Below are 23,144 nucleotides of genomic sequence, written 5' to 3'. Positions count from 1 at the left end.
ATAAATGCATGCAAATACACCCTTTTCGTATGAATATGTTCTTCTAATGTGTAAAATAATTATTTTACATTTGGCGCCTGGTACGAATGTAAGAGGGATATTTGTTGGCTTCAACAACGCATCATTTGAGGCGAAAGTAGGCTTTTGACCCAGGCGGACAGCGATCAGTACTGGTAGGTTAAAAGTTCATAAAACTAAAAAATTACAGGTATGACAATAATTATAGGCATGAAATAAAAATAACAAGCATGAAATAAAATAAAAATACAGGCATAAAACTAAAAAATTTAAGGCATGAAATAACAATATATGAACTAAAAATGCTCACGTGTTTCAGTATACATTGCAGTTGTCTGTGAATTTAAACTTTTGCCACATCTTTGCAACTTCAGTGAAAGTGTTACGATCAACAGATGAATGCCAAAGGTCATTAGGTATAAAAATATGTAATAAGCTGAAATAAAAATTAAAATTTCCTTGACTGCTGCCACTGTATTACCACTTTATATAGCAATTTCAATCAAGCAGTATATGCCAAACTGTGAAAGCTCATTAGATATACAAATTATAAATTAGCTGACATGAAAATGCATAATATCTTACACTTTTACAACATAATTGTCTCATCAATACACATATTAGCAAGTTTCATAATCTTTTTAGAGTCCTTCCAGTCTTATATCCCAAATTGGGAAAGTAAATTAAATATGGATATTAGTAATTTGCTGATTTAAAAATGCCAAACAACTTTCATTTATATTAAAAAATATTTCTTCAATGTACATAGCAGATTTCATAGCAGATTTGATAAAGTCAATCAAGATATATCCCTACGAGAGAAAATTGCCAAATATTCAAATTAGCAATAAAGATGTTTTACAAATCGAAACTGACTTTGGTAATATTATATCATAGTATCTACAATTTACATAGCAAGTATCGTCAACTTTGATCAAGTCAATCCAGATATCTAACTCTAATTAGGAACGTTTGTGAAATGCGCAAATTTGCAATTAACTAAAATAAAAATGCTAGTTGACTTCAATAATGTTATATCTCAGTATCTTCAATTAATAATGTTATTTATCTCAGTATCTTTAATGTACATAGAACATTTCGTCAACTTTGATTAAGCCAATTTAGAGATATCTCTCTGATTAGGAAAGATTGTTGAATTTATAGATGTTTTAAAAAAATCTAAACCGACTTTTGGTCATTATAGTTTCTTCAATGTACAGAGCAAGTTTCAACAATTTTGATCGAATCAATTCAGATATATATCCCTAAATAGGAAAGTTCGTTAATATGCAAATTAGCAATAAGCTAAGATAAAAATGCTAAATTACTTTCAGTAATCTTTGGAAATAGTATCTTTAGTGTTCATTACAAGTTTTCTCAACTTTGGTCATGCCAATCCAAATATATATCCAAACTCAGGAAAGTTCTTTAAATATTAAAATTAGTGATTAGCTGAAGTGAAAACGCTAAATGACTTTCAATATTGTTTTAACCTAATATCATCAATGTACGTAGCATGTTTCACTACCTTTAATCAAGTTAATCCAGTTATATATCCCTAATAAGGAAAGGTTATCAAAATATGCAAATTAGTAATTGCCTTAAAGGTCTGGTGAAATGCCCATGTTGCAAAAATCACAGAAATACAGTTGATGGTCTATAAAACAGTTACATTCATTTCTTTTTTCGTTTAGCGTGCGTGATTATGAAATATGGCAACAGAAAAATGCAATGTGGGCGTGTCCCCGAGTACCAGGCGCCAAATGTAAAATAATTATTTTACACATTAGAAGAACATATTCATACGTAAAGGGTGTATTTGCATGCATTTATCAATAAAAAATCTACTATAGCATAAGTATAAATAAATCAATACAGACATAAGTAAATACATATATGAGTGAAAAAAACATACATATATGTGAACCAATTCACATAAGACATATGAACACAGACATATACATACATACGTGCATACGTACGTGCATACATACATACATACGTACGTGCATACATACATACATACATACATACATACATACATACATACATACATACATGCATACATACATACATTCATACATACATACATACATGCACTCACGCACGCACGCACATACATACATACATACATACATACATACATACATACATACATACATACATACATACATACACAAGCCCATATGCACTCATGCACGCACGCACGCACATACATACATACATACATACATAGCCCATATGCACTCATGCACGCACGCACGCACATACACACAAACCCACACACTCATATACATACATACATACATACATACATACATACATACATACATACATACATACATACATACATACATACATACATACATATACATACATACATACATACATATATACATACATACATATACACACATACAGGATCGAAAAGTTTACATGAGGGGAACGAAGTACGCATGCGTATATCCACTCGCACACACACACACTGCTACTCGGAAAAGTTTACATGAGGGGGAACGAAATACGCATGCGTATATCTACTCGCACACACACACACACACACACACACACTGCTCTGAAAAGTTTACATGAGGGGGAACGAAATACGCATGCGTATATCTACTCGCACACACACACACACACTGATCCACGCCGCCCTGGAAGATATCCTATAATGCATTGCTGTAAGCCCAACGCCTAAAACGGAAATAGGCTCATTTGGCGTCAAGACACCAAGGCGAGCGGACCGGCCTCGCTCATCCAATCTTGCCGCATATGGCAAGCAATTGCGATAATGCGCCAGTCAATGTAAACCCCCACCCCCCCCCACCTCGGGCGATACGGGAAAAATGTGGGGGATTAGACCGTGTGTGCCATGAAACTGTGCCCGAGGGGGTGGGGCAATTGCCTCGTTTTGACCCCCTATTCCTTTGACGGCCAAGAAGATATTCGTAAATAACTACGCATGCGCACGTATGCAGGGCCTGAAAGTTACCCTGATCCGAGGTCCCGGACCAGTGATTTTTTATCCTGAACCAGTACAAATTACCTCTACAAGGTCCGCAGACCAGTACAAACGGGAGCCAATTTATTTTGCAAGGGAATTTCCAGTGTTTTTCCCAGATTGTGTTTTAGTGTCTTTTGACGAAAAATTAGAAAGTACGTCCCCCGAAGTTACTGAAACCATGGAGGTAGCAGAGACGCACTAAAGCCAGTTACACCATATGGCTCCATGGTTCCACTAAAACCAAGAGCCCATTGAGAGACTACGTCTTCTACCTACAAAATTACAATAATTATTGGGTCTTTAAGTCAATCAAACATTTAAAATTTAGTCTATATCTTTCATCACAACGTAAACTCTAAAGGAAAATCAGTTACTCTATTACAGCTTGCGATTCATGATATGAGCCAGGCGATGTGCTTCCACTAGCCACGGCACTGCAAAAATCAAATGACGGGCCATGTACTCATTTTACATGTAAAATTTAATGTGGTAAAAACCAGACCATAGCCTCAGCTAAAAATATCAGCAACCCCAAAATTGTGTGAAAATATTATATCTCTGTCTATCAAAGTATTATTTTTCAGTAAAATTCTCTGGAAGGAGTCTGATTACAACTTTCCGATCGTCCGTTGCAAGCAAGCTTCATGCTTCTGAATTTAGAAGGTCAATATGCTGAATTCTTTATATAGTCAAGACTTCCTAGCTCGATTGTAGTTGACCTTAACAAGAACCGCCTAGCTTGTCAAAACAGCGTTATGGCAATTTGCTATTGCTATCAAAGGAAAAAGAAGTTCCTCTCAGGTTTTTGGTGTTTTCAACCTATTTTTTACAATTTAAATGGAAAAGAATCAACTGCTGGGCACTTATAAAAATGAAGTGAACTTTATAGCAATAGTAAACAAAAAAACATGTCAAGTGTGTGTACAAGAACTTGAGCAAACTACCAAGTAAATGTTTATGCAGTGTGTCTGTATTACAAAGATTGGCAGTTTATGCTGTATGTAAATCCCAAGCAAATCTGATAGAAATGCATATATAGCATGAGTATGAGAAATGAATCATTCTTGTATTGTTATGCAAATTGTTGAGGACCAGTGGATTTTACCTTTGGACCAGTGAAAAAAAAACAGGTCACTGGTCCTGGGACCAGTGGGAAAAAACAGAAATTTTCAGGCCCTGGTAATGGTATGTTGTTGTTCAGAGCGGTAGCATGGCGAAAGGTGGCTGTCAAGGCCATGTGGGCCGGTAAGCAGCTTTTCAACTGGCTATTGATGAACGCGATGCAGCAATATTCAGAGGTGTGTATGACAGTATATTTGTGATTGATGGCTTAAATATCGATAACTAAATAATGATTTTCATCCGCCGTGTATTCTTATTTTTTGGAAAACTGAACATACCATACGCAAAATTTCCCACATTTTCCCACGTGAGCGTGACATTTCGGATGTTCACGATGCGTCATCGACATGGTCCAGCACTAAAAAGACCTCCGGGTCAACTCTATTTTGATAAAGCTTAAAGGGACAAAGTCAGCCATTTTTCGTGAATTTTGTTTGATGCGAGATACTACTTATTTGTTTGACATGTGAAAGATACTGAGTGAATGAGTGACCATACATATATTTGACCCCGGTTTTATACAAATTAAATAAAACAATCACGAAAACGAATTAATGGTCTTGACTATGAATTCATTTTTTTGATGGTTTGCATGTATCGTGTTTAAAACCTGGGGTCGAATATAAGCATGGTCAGCCATTCATTCGGTATCTTTCGACATGTCTAACAATATAAGTAGTATCTCACATCAAACAAAATTCATGAAAAATGGCCGACTTTGTCCCTTTAAATTGCTCGTGTATTTGGAAAACATGTTCGGTCACGACGGGATTCCATTTTATGTCCGCTAAATGTATTATCAAATTTATTCATGATGACCCATATAGCTAGGGAAACAGTTCTGTTTCATCAGTGTGATCATTCTGATCATCTGTTCTGTTGAGTTTTACACAGTATCTTTCTGCCGTGTTTTATGATGAATAAACACGGACCATTGTGAATTTTCATTCCTCTGCTTGTTTTAAATCAGTGCATGACTGACGTAGAATGTGTCATTGTGCTTGTAACATGAGAGCGAGAAGACAAAAAGGCTGCACTTGTGAGATTGAACATCATGTATCTTGTTCATCTGCTTCAATAAGTTTATTGAGGCGACATGTCTTGTGTGATACATCTGGTTTTGATCTAATTAAATCATTTGTTCTAGCCTGAAATATGTTTATGCCTGAGAACATACAAGCAAACTAGACTGAAAAATATTGTAAATTCTTGCTCCAAAATAGGTGAATTACGTGACAGTGACACCTCAACACTTTTATCTGGTCACAGTATAAGTGGCTGAAAAACAAATGCGAAAAGTATGTTATTTCCTGGATCTATTTGTGTTGATTGTGATAGACATTTGTGAACAGCATAAATGTCACAAAACCCTGTTTTAAATGATAAGATTGTTCTAAACTTGATCATGAACTTTTTATATTGATGCAGGTTGTTACGACATGAAAATTCCAAAGAGTGGTTGTGTGTAGGAATTTACAAATTCCCCACCCCCTATGTGGGGGATTTACTTGGTTTAGGTGGGGATTTTCCAGATTGTCTTGCCCCAGGGGGTGGGGCATTTGGCAGATTTCACAGCACTAATTTCCAAATCCCCCACTAAACCCCGAGGTGGGGGGGTGGGGGTTTTACATGACCTGGCGCTAATGACGAATGCTTTATTTCCAAAAATCAGTAAATGACATGCTTTATCCATCCGTACTTCAGTGAAGACACGTTCCCCAGTCAGTAAATGACAATGGGGCCGGGGTACCCCAGGCCTCCCACAAGTATCAGAGTGTTCACAGCCCCGTGGATAGCTGTGATATCGCAGCGGTACTCGTGGCGAACGCGATCGAGTCATTGGGGTCATCGCCACAGGGACTGTGGCGATGACCCCAAACTAATGACCCGAGCGCGTTCGACACGCCACAAGTACCGCTGCGATATCACAGCTACCCGTGGATTGTTGTAGCGAAGCCAGCAGTTTTTCTCACAGAAACAAGTTGCATAATGTACTCAGTAAAACGTTGTCAGGTACATGTAACATGAAAACTGACTGAGGTCGAAGTGACTAAGGCCACGGGATTGATTTGACCACAAACAACGACAAGAGGGTGTGAATTACTTGGGTCGAAACGGACAGGGGTCGAGGTGACCTGCTGCCCCGGTCCTCAACTGCAGGCCTGACGGCCTGGCTATGTTTACATAAGGCGTCCACATTTTAGAAAATCACTAAAAGTAGGCAGAAAGAAAGCCCCCATTACGTGAAAACGCTAGGGGTCGATAGGGGTCGGATGACAGTTTGACACATTTCGTACCATTAAGAGTCGAATGATACTACATTGACCGGGTTGACCATATGACTTTCATCAAAAAACGTCCGGGGAAAGTGAATACATTTGGTGTTTGACCAAACTTTACAAAGCATCAATTTTCGATCAAAAAATTCACGCGTAGAACTAATGAAAATTCGTAAAAAAATACCACTGCCTTGTACATCAGGCACTGAAATGTCGTAGGCGTGAAAATGAGTTTATTAGAAAATACACAGTGGCTCTTAATATTAGTTTGAAAATTCCAGTTCTCCGTACTCCGTTGCTGTCTAGTTCCAGTGGGCATACTTGGCATTCCAGACATTCATTCCTGCTGAGTGGAGCTACGTACGATCCAGAGTAAAGTAAGCAGAGAGTTTAGAGAGCAGAGAGTTTAGCAGTAAACAGTCCGGGTTATGTCCATATAGAGGATAGTAGGGAAGAGCCAATGGCGTACCGTATATGTAATAAAATTAAGGCAAGAACCAATCACGTACTGTATATGTAATAAGGGTCAAAGGTTACGTTGGTTCACTTTGTTCAGATAGCGATGTGACCGGACAGATCCACCGATCGAGTGAGACTGTTGCTACCCGGAAGTATCTTAGCTCCAGTCGATTGGCGACGTTCTACCGTGTTAAAAATTGTAAGATTTCTTCAGGAATAGTTTTCTAAGTTTCTTTACCTTGACCATATTCGACAAAGAGTTATTGGACGTTTTTCGTTCTCTTTTCCAGCTTTTGGTTAACTTCTCGGCGATTGTTCCGGCGCGCGTTTTTCTGAGCAAAGGGTCAATCGTACCGGGAAATGCATGGTGATCGAAAAAATCGTGCTCCATCGTGCTCCGATGACCGACTAAAACAGTTGACCCATCTTTGCAAAGCTTGAAACATTCTCCATACTGCAGATTACAAGGTTAAATTGAAATTTGACCAAAAATAGGCGATATTTGGCGACAAATAACTTACTGTAGATTTACAAGGGTCAAATACTGATTTCTAGGAGTCGTACCCGCCAGGAAATTCATCCAAATAAGTAATTTTCAATGTACTAATCACTGGTATCGGTCACCATCTCGACCGTACTAAACATTGTGAGTAACGTCTACATCTAAAAACTACCCAGTGCTAAAAGTAAAGGGCGAAATCAAGCCGAAAAGTTCCAAACTCGTTGCAATGTACGAGCCCAGGTTTGCATGATTAATTATTCGTGACGTTGGTGGCGGCAGGTTCGCTGATTGGTCAATCGTAATATCCTCTCTATGGACATAACCCGGACTGGTAAAGCTGTTGCTTTAGTTCCAGTAAGCTGTTGCTGTAGTTCCTGTTGAATGCTGTATTTAACCATTAAAGAATATAAGCCGAATGGCAGAGAGCTGTAATACACGACTCCAGTGTTTTATTGGCCTGGGTTGGGCCGTTAACCCCAGCAGAACTTCGCCGGCATGGCAGGTACCATTAAGTCAGAAACCTTACGGGGCCTCTAAGCAGTGTAGTATTACTCAGGCTGGCTACCACTTTACCGCTGTGTAAAGCCCTGTACGAACCCGACTCACGACACAAAGGCAAGAAAGAGAAAAAGTGTCGCACATCTTTGTCATCGTCACTAGCCTTCGACGCCGCGAGGTACGTAGAGTCCGAGTTAGGAGTGAGCTCCCCGGTGTGGCACTTCCGGGCCTGCAGATCGTCGCGTCAGTGTGTGTATCTCAGAGAGAGTAGCAATGTGTGTGTTGTGTTTGTTGTGTGTGTGTGTGTGAGTGTGTAAGTGTGTGTGTGCGAGTGGATATACGCATGCGTACTTCGTTCCCCCTCATGTAAACTTTTCAGAGCAGTGTGTGTGTGCGAGTAGATATACGCATGCGTATTTCGTTCCCCCTCATGTAAACTTTTCCGAGTAGCAGTGTGTGTGTGTGTGTGTGTGTGTGTGTGTGTGTGTGTGTGTGTGTGTGTGTGTGTGAGTGTGTGTGTGTGCGACTGGATATACGCATGCGTACTTCGTTCCCCTCATGTAAACTTTTCGATCCTGTATGTGTGTATATGTATGTATGTATGTATGTATGTATGTATGTATGTATGTATGTATGTATGTATGTATGTGCGTGCGTGCGTGCGTGAGTGCATGCATGCATGTATGTATGTATGTATGTATGTATGTATGTATGTATGTATGTATGCACGTATGCACGTACGTATGCACGTATGTATGTGCGTGCGTGAGTGCATGTATGTATGTATGTATGTATGTATGTATGTATGTATGTATGTATGAATGTATGTATGTATGTATGTATGTATGTATGTATGTATGTATGTATGTATGTATGTATGTATGTATGCACGTACGTATGTATGTATGTATGCACGTACGTATGCACGTATGTATGTATGTGTTGTCTTCATGTCTTGTGTGAATTGGTTCACATATATGTATGTTTTTTCACTCATATATGTATTTACTTATGTCTGTATTGATTTATTTATACTTATGCTATAGTAGTTTATTTTTATTGATAAATGCATGCAAATACACCCTTTCGTATGAATATGTTCTTCTAATGTGTAAAATAATTATTTTACATTTGGGGCGCCTGGTACCCGAGCCTCTCCAGTTGACTTTTTTCGGCTTTCCGAAGTTTGCCCGACTCCGTATCTCATAACGGAAAGAAAAGTATTTCACACCTCCGTAAGCTCCCCACGGGGGTAACTTCTAGGGTTTCCGCTTACATGATCAGGACAGTGTCCTCCTTCACGTTGTTCTTTTGGTGGCTATGACAGCGCTAGCGGCAAGAACATGAACGGCTCAACTGTAAACTTTTTCAGTGTTGAGTGTTTGAACCATAATGTGCTTGTCTCTTCTGGTTCGTACGATCGGCCACTGTCCATCGGCTGAGCCTGCCTCGCTACTCGCTACACAGAAGGTTGGGACCGTAATGCAAATCAACTGCATGAACACCAACACTGAACGTTGTGACTGCCACTTATAAAATGCACTAGTCTACAACACGGAACGTCGAGACCGCAATGCAAATCGACAGTAACTTAAAACGTAAGCTTAAATGGGACCGTGATTAAAATGAACTACAACACGGAAGGTTGGGACCCCGATGCAAATCAGCTGCATGAACAGCAACACTGAACGTTGAGACTACCACCATTAAAACAAACAACAACACGGAACGTAGAGATCGCGATACAAATCATGGAGGTAGAGTCCTCCCTGATACAAAACGACAGCAACACGGAACGCGTCGTTGGGACGGCGATTAAATTGAAGAACAACGGGGAATACCGGACCACGAGGACTGGACCGCGATGCAAATCGACCGCAACATGGAATTAAAATGCACAACACAGAACATCTAGACCGCAATAAATCAACTGCAACACCGAACCTTGTTGCCTCGATTAAAATGCGTATGTCTGCTATGTATAGCAAAAGTTTCAATTCTCGCGAGCGAGCGTTCCTATGCCTGCTGTACACTAGACAAAATGACGTCAAATTTATCGCGAGGGCTCTATTGCGTGTGAAGTTTCAATTCTCGCGAGAGCCATTTATGCATGTTATACACTAGACTAAATGACGTCAAATCTCTCGCGAGACTTGGCTCGATTGCAAATATGTACGACGGAAGAACGCAATAATACGGAAGTAGACACAGTTTTTGTGAATCGCCGAGAGAGAAGCGCAGATTAAACAAAAGATTAAAAAACCCACGTTTTTTCTTTTTTTTACCATATTTTTTAAACAAAAATCAGTTTCGCCACTGTGACGAATTATGATCGATTTTTTTTCGCCACTTCGGATTTCGATTCGCATTGGCGAACGAACGTGGCGAATGGGCAGCGCGAACACTGTTTTGTTAGCGGATGCCGGGCAGAGATAAGGCGGCGTTGGACCGCTATTCGATGTAAATGAACACACCTGTGACGTCACAGACGACCAACCATGATCACCGCTGCGGGCGTGACCTGAGTGTCGCAAAATGACCCCATGAAAGCCGCGCATAGAAATATCAAAAAAATTAACACTTGCGCGTACTTTTAGGTTGCAATTATGTTGCGAGTGTAATAGTATTGATCCCCTGAGAGATATTCAGTCACATGAACGGGATCATTTCACCAGACCTCTAAGTTTGAATGCCATAAGTATGCTAAGTATCTTTAAATAATGTTGTATCATAGCATCCTCAATATACGTAGCAAGTTTCGTCAACTTTGGTGTAGTCAATCAAGATATATAACCCTCATTTGGACAGTTCATTAAATATTAAATTAGGAATTTGCTGAAGTAAAAATGCTAAATGACTTTTAGAAGTGTTAAATCATGGTATCTTCAATATACATACCAAGTTTTGTAAATTTTGATCATCTTCATTAAGATATATATCCCTCATTAGAAAAGTTCATCAAATATGCAAATTAGCGATTAACTTTCATGTTACCCCTTTATGTCTTAAATGATGGATAAGTTTCTGTGTGATCAACATTTGTAGCAAATCTCATCAAACTCTTTGCAATGTATGTATGATTATTCTGAAATCATGAATTATGCAAACGAGCACAAAATATGCAAGCCACACATACAAAAACTAATCAGTTCTTGCCATTCCAAAATATAATCTATGAATAGATTTGATTCTGATCTGATAAGCCGTTTTTGAGATATCGGATCCACAACAGACTGACAGACAGACTGACAGACACGCACAGGCATATTTAATCGCTGTGACATTAGCTCACGTGTTTGAACACGTACGCTAAAAATTACAAGAATGAACTAAAAATTACAGGCATGAAATAAACCTTACACACATGAAATAGGAAACTGAGATATGAAATAAAAATTACAGGCATGAAATAATAATTAAAGGTATGAAATAAAAAATTACTCTAGTGGCTTCATTGAGCCACCGTAATGAAGCTACCATACAAAAAGCATTTTACGAGACACGTTCCCTTTTATTTAACCTATGAAACTAGGCCACATGCATGTGAAATCCAGTCGCGAGTTGTATCGTCCAATCACAGCTTTATCTGAAATATATGTATATGTCATCACCTGTTGCAGAGGGATGAGGTCTCTTTTTTGGCAGTTTTAATATTAAATGGAAGATTCTAGGCACGCACTTTTTTGAGGAAGTATCTCTTCAAGGACTGAGACCTCCGAGATTTTCACAGCTTACTACAAGTTGCAACAATGTCGACGAGATTGTATTTACTTTCGCATCGAATATTAGTGCTTTTTTCACTTGTTTTGATATTCGGCTCGCTATCAATTATTTATTATTTAAGAAGAGATAGCATGACTGGTGCCGACCAAATCTACGACTGCAAAATGTATGTGAGACACATGACTGCTGAAAACAATTTGCCGTTCGAGGTGGACAAAGAATATGGTCCATGCTCGTGTGGAAACCAAAAAGGCAGCTTGTATGGACCTCTAGATGAGACCTTAAATAGACGGCGAATCATCGAAGCAAAGGAATGGGAGAGACATCATAGAGCCGAATTAGAACCATTGTCTCTTTGTAATGCGTTATCACCAATTCAATATATCGGTAGTGGAATCACTGTTGAACCTCTTCACAGTGTGCGATTAATTGGATTAGGAATACATCCTGCGGTGATTGAAGATTTCGCTGAAAAAGAGACGTTTAACTTTCTCCTTCGATCGGAAAAGTCTTTAGGAGTGTTGTACTTGAATCAACAAGCTCATGTAAAAGGTGTTGAAGTTGTTGGAAACAAAACAAGTGCGCTTCAGATAAGAGGTGAGCTAAAAATCTCCGTGGTTGATCCAATTTTGAGAAATCTGTATTATAGAAGCACTGTGTATGATATAAACGACAGAGACGTTGTCAACTTTCAATTCAACAATTTCACTGTTCAGATCCATATTCATATTCAACGAACCACCGTGCCTTTTTTGTTTGACATCGGTCCCGGTGACGACATCACTAAGAAAGTCACAGTGGTAACCAAAACATTTGAACGTTATCAAGCCATTACCAGTCTCGTTGAAAGCATCAATAAATACTATCCAGGGATGACAATAATTATAGCTGATGACACGGAACGTCCACAGAAAATCAATGGTAGCAACATCAAGCAATACATAATGCCTTTTGCAGAAGGTGCCTCGGCGGGAAGGAATTTGGCTCTCAGCCAAATCCGCACCAAATATTTTCTCTGGGTGGACGACGATTTTATTTTTACCAAAGGTACCAAATTGGAAGTGTTTATCGAAAAGTTTGAAAACCCAAATGTAATGTTAGACGTGATTGGAGGTACATTTGGTGACAAAGATGGTGTATCTCGAGAAGAGTGCTACGGCTGTCGAACTATTAGCTGGTATAAAGGCGACGATGATGGTGATTGCTTTGTTCGGCATGGCAACACCCACTATCACCAACTCAAAGAGTATCCTCAATGCTACATGGCAGACGCTATAACAATGTTCTTCATGGCAAGAACTGAAGCATTCCGTCGAGGAGTGTTCGATCCAGAATACGAAAGACTTGGACATACCGAGTATTTTGTTAACAGACTGGGGAAAATTCGACTTGCAAGTTGTAACGACGTTAATATCTTACATGCGAGGATCTCAAACGAGAAGTATGCGAAGTTTAGATATAACTCTCCAGTGGATAAAATGGTTAAACACCAACTTCTTAATATGAATCTTAAGTGTTTCAAGTTATAATCGATAAGGGTTAATATTAGTAACACTGATGGAAGAATAATCAACACATATAAAAAGCCTAGATTTGGATGATTGTATGTTCGTTTTAAATATGTAGTAGTTTGAGCCCATAAATAAACGTTAGTGGTCAGGGCGGAGTCTATTATTTTCATTATTTTATCAATGAACCCAGGAAAACTGTCAAAATTCACGAAAGACAACGGGACCTCAGAACTTGTATTACAAAAATGTAGTATTCACTGAACAGTGACGTGCTACGTTAGAGGCTAGTAGTTCAAAACACGAGACACTGTCACGTACGCTGTCAAAAGTTTGCAAATCCGGAGAGTTTTGGAAAAAAGTGTCTCATTTTATTGTGATCATTATGCAAATCACAATGTAGGTTTTAACTGTAAGGGTACGATGCTTTCGATAATGTGAGTTCTTAATATTATTATTCATATTCTCGGTCAAGTAAACAACCCGTTACCTTGTATTTGTGGTCAGTCACTTGGTTCAGCTCCACCACTTAAAATGTGACGGACTTGGTATGGTAATATATTTTTTACCCTAGGTTAATTGCTCTGCTGTTTGACAGCATTGTCGCCTAGGCAGTTTGCCACCCTGTTATCACTGTATAATCATTTTATTCATTGCTTCGAAAGTTTGTCATTCCTGTGTAATAGCGAGTATATATGTGTGAGTGCTTCGTGAACTCTACACCGTTTGGAGGGGTGGCAGTCAGACTAATTGTAACAAATCATAGTTCGGTTTAATTGAATCACTTTTTTAAGGGTGGGAATTTAGCCAAGCGATTTTGACTGTGATGTCTTCGCTTGGAGAATTTACTGAATTATTACATGTTGGATTTATCCGATATGAAATAAAACTTACATTGCCCACTGAGAGTTTATTACACATTTGATTACCGAAAATACGTTAAACTTTAAATATAGCAGCCAGTGTTATCTCCAAACATTTTCTCATGCATTTAAGAGATAATTGCATCAAGATAATGCTGTAATTAGTTAGAAAATGGTACAGCAATGCTTGCTAGTAATTTTATTGTTTATTTGAATTATATATAGTTCACTAAACACTACCAGTAGTATTCCCTACAATACCCGAATGTTGCTGGTTGCTAAGGGAGGGGACATAGTTTGCAAGCATACCAGTACTTCGTATGTAATTATTGGAACGACCTTGCTAGTGTTAACCTGACAAAAACGACAGAGTTCTTGATTCCGGCTAATGGCGTGATCACAGTTGCCATGCATACACACATTTATTTGTTTATTTACTTACAAAATATCATCTTTAATTTTACTTTGTCTGGGATAATGATATTGTTCTGATTTTCTAGTCTTTCACCTAGTTTTGTAAACACTTACTGTATACGATCAAAATACTTGCATATATTTGTTTGATTAATACTTACATATATTTGTTTGATTTGTGATCATACTTTTTCTAGGTGAGATTAATTAGTGAATTATTATTATTATTATTATTATTATTATTATTATTATTAAATTATTATTATTACAAGTTTAGGGGCTATAAGTATTATATAGAAATGTAAAAACACTAGTTCATTGAAGCTCTGGGAATTCTGAAAAAGAGGTGTTGTTTATTTTAATTTTGTCAAAAGGGGTGACTTCTAATTGTTGTACGTGCAGCGCAGAATTATACATAATACTGTACGAAGAGAGGGACATCATTAGGCCAAGGAGTAATTAAATACTTGTCGGAAAAGTGACACTAAGCAGTTTAAAGCGATACCCAGCAGGCCCAGACTTTTAACTTGTGTGCGAACTTTATGGATACACATTCAATCGGAAGTCACAGAACAGTGCCACAAACGGCAAAAATTAGAGATGCACCTTTTTCATCATATAGGCAGAAATCAATGTATTATTGCCTTATTTGTATTGTACGGTGATTGTTTAACAGCACAATGGCAAATTAACTGTAATGTTATTAAAAATTACTTCAAACCATAACATAAATGATCAAAACAGGCACGTGCATATAGAATAAAACATTTTTTTTTATTTCTTGAAGTGACAAGACTCAAATAAATTACATGTACCGATAACAAAGTTTCGGGCAAACATCTTTTACAAACTCTCTGAATATCAAAAGTAACTTATCCCACAAAGTTGCATTTTAAAAAAGGGACAAATAAAGAGCTAAACAAAAAATATAGGAAACGAAAAGGAAAGGTACACAGAAACTGAAAAAAATACAAATTGAAATGATCAAATACCTTTATTTTAAATACAATATGAAAATACAGACAAAATTAAAAAATGAGAAATACTTGAAATCAAATGGACACCTGCAACTTCCAGGGTCGTTGTATTCTCTAAACAGATAAGCAAAACAAGGTTATTTACATCTGTACTTGTTAGTATATATACTAAATCATAATGAAAGCATTTAGAAGTATTTCATTCTTATTTTCATGCTAAAAATTTAACTTTTCCAATGATATTTCATGTAAGATAAAACTGAAGGAAGTTTCATTTGAACATGTGAAAACATCCTAAAATGGTAAGTCATCATTACATATACTGGACTTACCATAAAGATGACTTTTCAAGCATCAATTTTAAATTGAACAAGTCGTTGATGGCACAGTCCCCACTTGTTCGTTGGTACTTTAATTAAAGTCCTCAGAGAGGATAGAGTCCTCTTCATTAATTAGGTCTATGATAAAAATACTGTGATACAGATGGCGCTAATTGGCCAAGAATGAGTTCCACGGTGGTGAAAACATAAAACCAATGTAGGCCGCCATCCTAATTACAAAAGGTCATTAAATGAGTCAATTAGTAATGAATCAACAGGATGTTGCCAAACATTTTTGCATACTATCCTAACACTAATAGATTATCACCGGTACCATATTTCATAAAGTTTGATGCAGTATTTACAAACTATAAGATCAACATCTGTACCGAGTTTCATCAAATTTGACGCAGTATTTGTGGATATATAACTCTAATTGGGAAAGTTCATTAAATAAGCAATTACAAATTAAGTAAAATGACACTGATAAATGCCTTTTTCATTGTTAAAGCAATGTAAGCTTAACATCTGTACCAAGTTTCATGAAATCTGATGCAGTATTTCTCGACATATCAGTCTAATTATGAAACTTAGGTAATTGACATGATACTGCTACACGCCGTTCAACAAATCGATGTGCATATGTATGACATAGGTCAATGTCCTTATACCAACTTTGAATGATACTGGTGGAAAGATGTCTGAGTTATGGCTCTGTACATGAAAAGATCGTAACAAAAGGCAGCCATGCAGCCATATTTAATCTTACTTTCTAAAAATCTATATGCATATGTATGACATAAGTCAATGTCCATGTACCAACTTTGAATAAAATCGGTTGAGACTTGCCAGAGTTATGGCTTTCGATATGAAAAAAAAACATAACAAAATGGCCGCCATGTGGTCATATTGGATCATATCATAAAACAAATCGACATACATATGTATAACATGAGTCAATGTCCTTGTAACAACTGTGAATAAAATCGGTTGAGATATGATTGAGTAATTGCTCCGTACATGAAAAAATTGTAACAAAATGGTGGCATGGTAGCCATATCATGTTCATATGTATGACATAGGTCAAAGTCCTTGTACAAATTTGAATAAAATCCATTTAGACGGGCCTGAGTTATGGCTAAGGACATGAAAAAATTGTAACAAAATGGCTGCCATGCGGCCATATTGGATCATATCATGAAACAAATTGACATGCATATGTATGACATAGGTCAATGTCCTTGTACCAACTTTGAATAAATCGGTTGAGATATGCCTGAGTTATGGCTCCGTACATAACAAAATTGTAATAAAATGGCCGCATGGCGGCCACATTGGATCATGCATATGTATGTATATTGGACGTGCATATGTATGACATATCAAGTAATCCTTGTACCAAGTTTGAATGAAATCGCTCCATGTATCTCTGAGATATCTGCGTGAACAGACGGATGCATGGACGACAAACGCACACACTGACACACGCTCGGACATGACCAAACCTATAAGTCCCCCCGGACGGTATCTTGGGGACTAAAAATACAAGCATCAATTTAGTAAAAATATGATCATAGAAAGAACCAGATTTCAATGTTTTTATTTACATATTGGTTTGTTATTGACTTAATTAATTTGTTCTTTACATGTTTATTTTATCATGATTTATCTTTACTTTTATCACTATGGCCATCATTATTTCACGTTGCTTATTTGGTTCTGTATGAACCCCTTTGTGTTTTTGGCACTTTCACATGACTTGAATTGGTCATCACATGATGCTCCCTTACCATAAGTTCTAATTTCTTTAAACCATTATGGCCAGGTACTTTACTATACCGATCCATTCCCTTCCTAATCTCATGATGGATACTCTCTACACCGTTCTGTGAGGAAACCAAAGCCAAACCCTGTGTTTTCAATCTGAGGGATGACATGATCTTCTAACATATGCATTTTGGGGGGTACACTTTCATTAGGAAAGTGTTCTCTGTAATATGCCATTAAATGTGATATGTTTGAACTGAGAATGCTAATATATTCATCTGACATTCTATTGCTTGTACTCTAAAGATTATGGCAGGCTGCAAATTTTGAAAATATTGGCTTATACAGACCACAAATGTGTGCAGCCTGTTCATTCAGCTGTGGGCATATTCTTGCTGTGGTCCTGATGACGCTCTTACACAACGTTTGAATGTTTTCTTCCTGAAACACAAAAAATAAAAAAAGGATATGATAACTTTCTTTCAAAGAAGCAAACAGAGTTGTTTCACTGAAAGTAGGTCAAAATAATGTAGACGAAATACATCTTCTGTAGTATATATATAACACACAATAAATCTGACACTGAAAGCTTGAAAATCCTGACAAGCAGAATACTGAACCTTTTAATGACTTTAGCAACAAAACAGTTTACAGTTGTAAAACACATACTTTACAGCACTTGTTCACATGATTTCCGATGAATGCCTGCCCGTGGTAAGAATAACGTCCAACACCAAATGACTGCAGAGCTTGGTCAATACCGCAGACTACAAAACCACATTGTTTTGGCAGTTTCGCTTTTACGTCTGTAGGTTCAGATATCTAAGAAAACAAAGATAAACACTGTGTTGTCTGGAAAGTATTGACTGCACTACAAATGTGCACAAGCCAAAATTCTGAAAATGCAGCATAGACATGACTGTGCACTTGAGATTGACGATGTTATTGCTTATCATCACAAAAATGATCTTACTTCTGGTATCAATATGCCATTTTCAAAGATGAAGGAGACCCTCTGAGATCTCAGGTTGCTAGACAGGTTATCTGTGGGTGTTCTCACATGATACAGGAAATTTAACACCATGCTAAACAAACATTACATGTTTATTTAACATGGCAACTATTCCAGTTTGATAAAAAGTTTGACTTGGCTAGCAACTCACTGCCACTGAAATTAATTGCGTCTCACAAGATTTCAAATTATCACAAAATCATGTATTTTTATTTTGTTAATGTAGTATGGTCTTCTATTAATAAATACTAACCTTCCTGTCAGCTTCTTCACTGAGTTCCTGCACTTTCTCCTGGGCTTTTTTAACTTTGCCCAAGGTCAATAGTGGCGGTCTGCCATCATCTTCACTGTTGTCGTCATCATCATCATCATTGTCACAGTCATCATCAGCAAGGAGAGCCTTTTCAACACTATCAGCCAAGGTCTTAGCTTCTTCTTGGAGTTCTTTCGCTTCACACTGTAATGTCTTGACTTGTTTCAACATGGCTACATATGTGTCAAATCCAGCAGGCTTCAGCACGGGTTCATCAATGTCATCATCTCTCTCCAGATTCGTGATGATCTTGATATCCAGTACTGCACAGCTAGCTTCCATCATGGTGAAAAACTTTTAAAACAAGCCAGGACTGATGTGCAACCCTGGGACTGCAACCTGTGATAAAATATAAGGGTTAGCACATGTATCTTTTACTTTTAATGTATGACAATATCTTGTAACTTTCATACCTACCTATTTATGAAAAACACTACATACAAATATACAACAACTAGATTGATCACAAATGCTGACATATGTGCTGGCTTCATTGTCAACTTGTTTTCGCATATAGCTTCACTAATAAACTTCTATTTGTGCACACCATTATGGACATAGTGGCATGCATACATGTAGATAGTCACAGTGTGGTCTGTTGAACTGTTCAGAGAAAGGTAAAGTGAACTGATTGAAACAGAACAGAGCTATATGTTTAGTTGGTCAATGGAAGCAAACAACATAGTGGATTGAATTGATTAGTACATACTCTGTGCAGTGGTACATTGAAAAGTGGCTTTCTGACACTATTGTAGTGCTGCATGGCATGCCTTAGGTTTCAGCCAGTTGAAAGAAATTCACTGTGACATTTTCTGATATCATCAAGGTTTCTCATCTTCATTGATGACAATAGTTGTTCCTCCCTCAGCAACTGTGCTTGTTCCTTGCTGATCACACAGCATACGCAAAAATATTTCCTAAAATATTTCAATGTGAGAAGACAAGGAACAAAAACTGACATAATTACTTAAAAACCTTAGTAGGTATAGACATGACTGGTGTTCATGAAGTCAATTTGATGTGCATGTGTGAACTATTGAAGAGGATGTACCTGTAATATGCAAACTTATCAATTTAAATATTTATTTCAAAGAAATTCATGGTTACTACATTTTGCATTGCCAGTATACATATTAATACTATGTGTAAGAATTAAATTGAGAAATAAATACAAGAATTTCTACAGAGGAAAACAATCATTTGTCAATAGCTTGCAAATATTATCAAGATCTGACCCACTGTGTACCCCTTCCTTTAAATTTATCTGACTAATCAATGTTAGCTGTGAATGTCTTAAGTCAACGAAAAACTACAACAAATTATCATAATTGTGTTCTACAGCATATCATACACAATGCATGCTGATTATTAACAGTCGCACATATTGCAAACTGATAGGTCAAGGATGTACACATGTAAATCATAGGTAAAACTGAAGTGTACACAATAAACTGCCTGTCCTGTCAGTGCCTCAACTTTTCTTACGTATAAATCATAGCATGCAAGTATACATTTCATACCATTTGGTCCAGACAATCCATAACTCTTGGCCAGATACTCATAATCTCCCATCATCCGTGCTAATAGTGTCTTGTCCCTGAAATAAATCAAAGTGGAATGTAAGACAATTGTCCACACCATTCTAAATTAATACCCATGTTTCTACACATCAATGCATTTTGTACATGCAAGAAAACAACTTTGCCTTTTTTACTATTTAATGTAGGTATCATATTTATGCTGCATAAGTTTGGTCAGATTTGCACATTGTTTTTCAGATTTTTGGATCAGCAGTATAATGCATGTATTAAACTTGGATAACCAATATGTATGTATCTTAAGTTCCAAATATTGTACCAAAATAGATATATGGTACAATCTGTTCATTGTTTAGTAAAACACAGTATGCATGTTTAGACTTACTTCCACTTTGTGCCATCCAGTTTGTCTACCTGACCTCTGTTAACAGCTAAAGCTATTTCTAAATTGTAATAGGAATCAGGTGCTGCAAATGTACTCCAAATCACTGTATTATCTGCTACATTTGGATTGTTGATGTTAGCAACTTGGTAAACCATTCTCAGGGTTCCCTGACCCTTGTCCCCACCTAACTTTATCCAAATTTCACTGGTAGGTATTGTACCATGCCGGGTAAGTTTGCTAGACCTAAAGACAAATATGAACAAGATGCAAAAACAACAGTAACACTTATATTCAGTAATATGTGATAACAAGATTACTTATCCACAGTCTTTCTCTACATGATCATAATAGAGTTTGCACACAATCCCAAAAGTCTGACTGCAAGCCTGCTGTCCCAATATTAATACTCATGTGCTTATATAAGAGCATATAAGAACAATCTAGAACTTTTATTGACATGCTAATTACTGTTCTAAAATTCTCTCTCTTACGCAACTAATTAAATTTCCAGAAAATTCCAAACATGACTTATTAAATTCATGGTTGTGAGGTCAAGAAGGACAGTGACCTTGATGAGTGTGGGGGGAAATGACCTGCATAACATACCTCACTTCCAATATTCACATGCCATGCCTTGAAGTAACGCCGTAATTTCCTCTTGGCAGCCCATGTTGTTCCCATAGCAACTTCCAAATGAAGGCCAGCACCTGGAGGTATGTCAGGAGTGAGTCCCAAGATCTGGAGGATTTTCCTTCTTGTCCTTTTGTTGGTGTCTCACCTCCTCTCACTCAGCTGCAGCATCGCATCGCATCACCACCACTGACAATGTCTCTCCTCTGACTTAACTGCAACACCCTCTGACATCTTGTCCTAGTACTAGCTTCTGAGGTTGTTTTTCGTGGCTTTGGTGTATATGTTAAACACAATGGCTGAAAAAAATCACACCAAAAATTGAAAAACAAAATTTATCTTTCAAAAGTATATGTGGGTGATAAATTCATGAAATTAGACTAGCTCATTACTTGATGAAATTAATTTGTTGAACCACTACCAGGTCACACATGTACTACAAAACCAAATAAATATTATTACAAATACAAATTTACAAATTATCATATTCCATGATAGCTTTATCAGAAGAATTTACTCCAAAATCTAACTGTATATTGATATGTGGGTATAGATCAGCAAGAGTAATGCTGGTAAAAAACTCACCTGGCCCTTGGTTTTAACCTTTATCAAACTATCATCACTTCTGTTTGCTTCTATTTTTTTTCTTGACAAGTGTTGTTGCCATTTCTTCATACTGTGGCAGCATATGCACCGCTGATACATTCTGCAACACAATTTCTGCGGCCTTCACTGCACATATATTGTTCTGCCTATCCCTTGATGTTTCATCATTTGATGTCTCGGTATTGCTTGGGTCAGGAATGGGGACTGGAGTATGGTGGCTTCTGATGGGAAATGGGCTCACTGACGAGAAGCAGTGGTCTCCAGCAATGGACTGGTAAACACACCGTTCCATGTTGTGTTGCAGATCTTGCAGTGGCACAACTGCCATGAGTTTCACTCTGTAGTTTCCCCGTCTTTCCTGTCTCCTTGCCAGTGATACCAGAAATGTCACTGCCTTGGTATTGACTTGGTCTGCCCCTGTTTTTACTGTCTTTCTTTTTCTTTCCTGCCTTACACAATGCATCACACACCGCACATCTCCGTCCTCTACAGTGTCTGGACCATTTCACTACGTGTGTCCCTGGCCGATAGGTTTTGTTATTGCTTTCTGCCTGCTGCCATGAAGCAATGACTCTCTTACAGAGACAACAAAAATTGGACGGGTGAACATCAGAATGTCTTCACTAAAACTGTACTCTGAAACAATTCTTTAACTCCACGATAAAATTGGAGCATGGATAACTTGTGCCATTTATTTTCCGTGCACAAATACGACACCAGTTTTTTAGCACACGAGCATGAAATTGGAATGACATTTTCACAGTCTAGGCCAACAGACGATTAAAAAGGCGCCAGAAAATATGCCAGTGTGTAAACAAACCCGTTACCAGGGAGACATGCGTGATGGTCCGAAAAACTATGCTCAACTGCAACGCACATATCATGCCATATGGACGTAATAAAAAAAACCACACGCATAAAAAATAACCCATGACAAATCACGCCATGAAATGTACAGATTAAATCACTGCGGACACGGTTAAATCGGTTTCAATCTTGTTAAAATTGATTTACTTAAAATCTGAACCTCGTAAATTACACATCACATTAATGAAAATACTTACAGACCGCCATGCTTTATGTTATCAAGTTGTCCGTGCTAAGAACTTCTCCTGCAAATGTCGCGAGGTCAAAGGTAAACTAGCGATAAACATCCAGCTATGCTGAGTATGCCACCTTATTAATTGAGAACAGCTTTCACTA

At 37.7% G+C, this 23,144-nt stretch overlaps 2 protein-coding genes and 1 long non-coding RNA gene across 5 annotated transcripts in view; 1 reads left to right on the top strand and 2 right to left on the bottom strand.

The window, feature by feature from the left end:
* Positions 1–23,144, top strand: part of LOC139116897 (tubulin beta-4B chain-like) — a 91,688-nt gene that overhangs the window by 51,011 nt on the left and 17,533 nt on the right. The window contains exon 1 of one of the 3 annotated variants that reach the window (XR_011548412.1): positions 7,907–8,063. The exons of the other annotated variants lie outside the window; for them this stretch is intronic. The gene's annotated coding sequence lies outside the window, so the exon portion shown is untranslated. Of the gene's footprint in view, positions 1–7,906; positions 8,064–23,144 lie in introns of those variants that run through there. 3 annotated transcript variants of the gene reach the window in all.
* On the bottom strand, positions 15,149–19,694 carry LOC139116896 (uncharacterized). Its single transcript, XM_070679626.1, has 5 exons — positions 19,492–19,694; positions 18,723–19,121; positions 18,127–18,279; positions 17,808–17,898; positions 15,149–15,482 (listed from the first exon to the last, which is right to left on the bottom strand). The coding sequence occupies exons 2-5, from the start codon at positions 19,065–19,067 to the stop codon at positions 15,388–15,390; spliced, it is 684 nt and encodes a 227-aa protein (XP_070535727.1). The 5' UTR covers positions 19,068–19,121; positions 19,492–19,694; the 3' UTR covers positions 15,149–15,387.
* Positions 20,021–21,506, bottom strand: LOC139116898 (uncharacterized). Its single transcript, XR_011548413.1, has 3 exons — positions 21,312–21,506; positions 20,706–20,948; positions 20,021–20,379 (listed from the first exon to the last, which is right to left on the bottom strand). It is a non-coding gene; the product is annotated as an uncharacterized lncRNA (long non-coding RNA).

The sequence above is a fragment of the Ptychodera flava genome, chromosome 18 (assembly GCF_041260155.1).
Source record: "Ptychodera flava strain L36383 chromosome 18, AS_Pfla_20210202, whole genome shotgun sequence".
Classification (NCBI taxonomy): domain Eukaryota; kingdom Metazoa; phylum Hemichordata; class Enteropneusta; family Ptychoderidae; genus Ptychodera; species Ptychodera flava.
Note: the sequence above shows the minus strand (reverse complement) of the source record. Positions and strands in the feature narration are given on the sequence as shown.

What these genes read in the sequence shown, in the direction of transcription:
- LOC139116896 (XM_070679626.1), bottom strand. Translation starts at nt 19,067, where the DNA reads ATGATGGAAGCTAGCTGTGCAGTACTGGATATCAAGATCATCACGAAT. An exon ending in ATGTGAACAAGTGCTGTAAA is followed by an intron (nt 17,899 to 18,126) that starts GTATGTGTTTTA and finishes TTTGTGTTTCAG; the next exon opens with GAAGAAAACATTCAAACGTT. An exon ending in ACAGGCTGCACACATTTGTG is followed by an intron (nt 15,483 to 17,807) that starts GTCTGTATAAGC and finishes ATCTGTTTAGAG; the next exon opens with AATACAACGACCCTGGAAGT.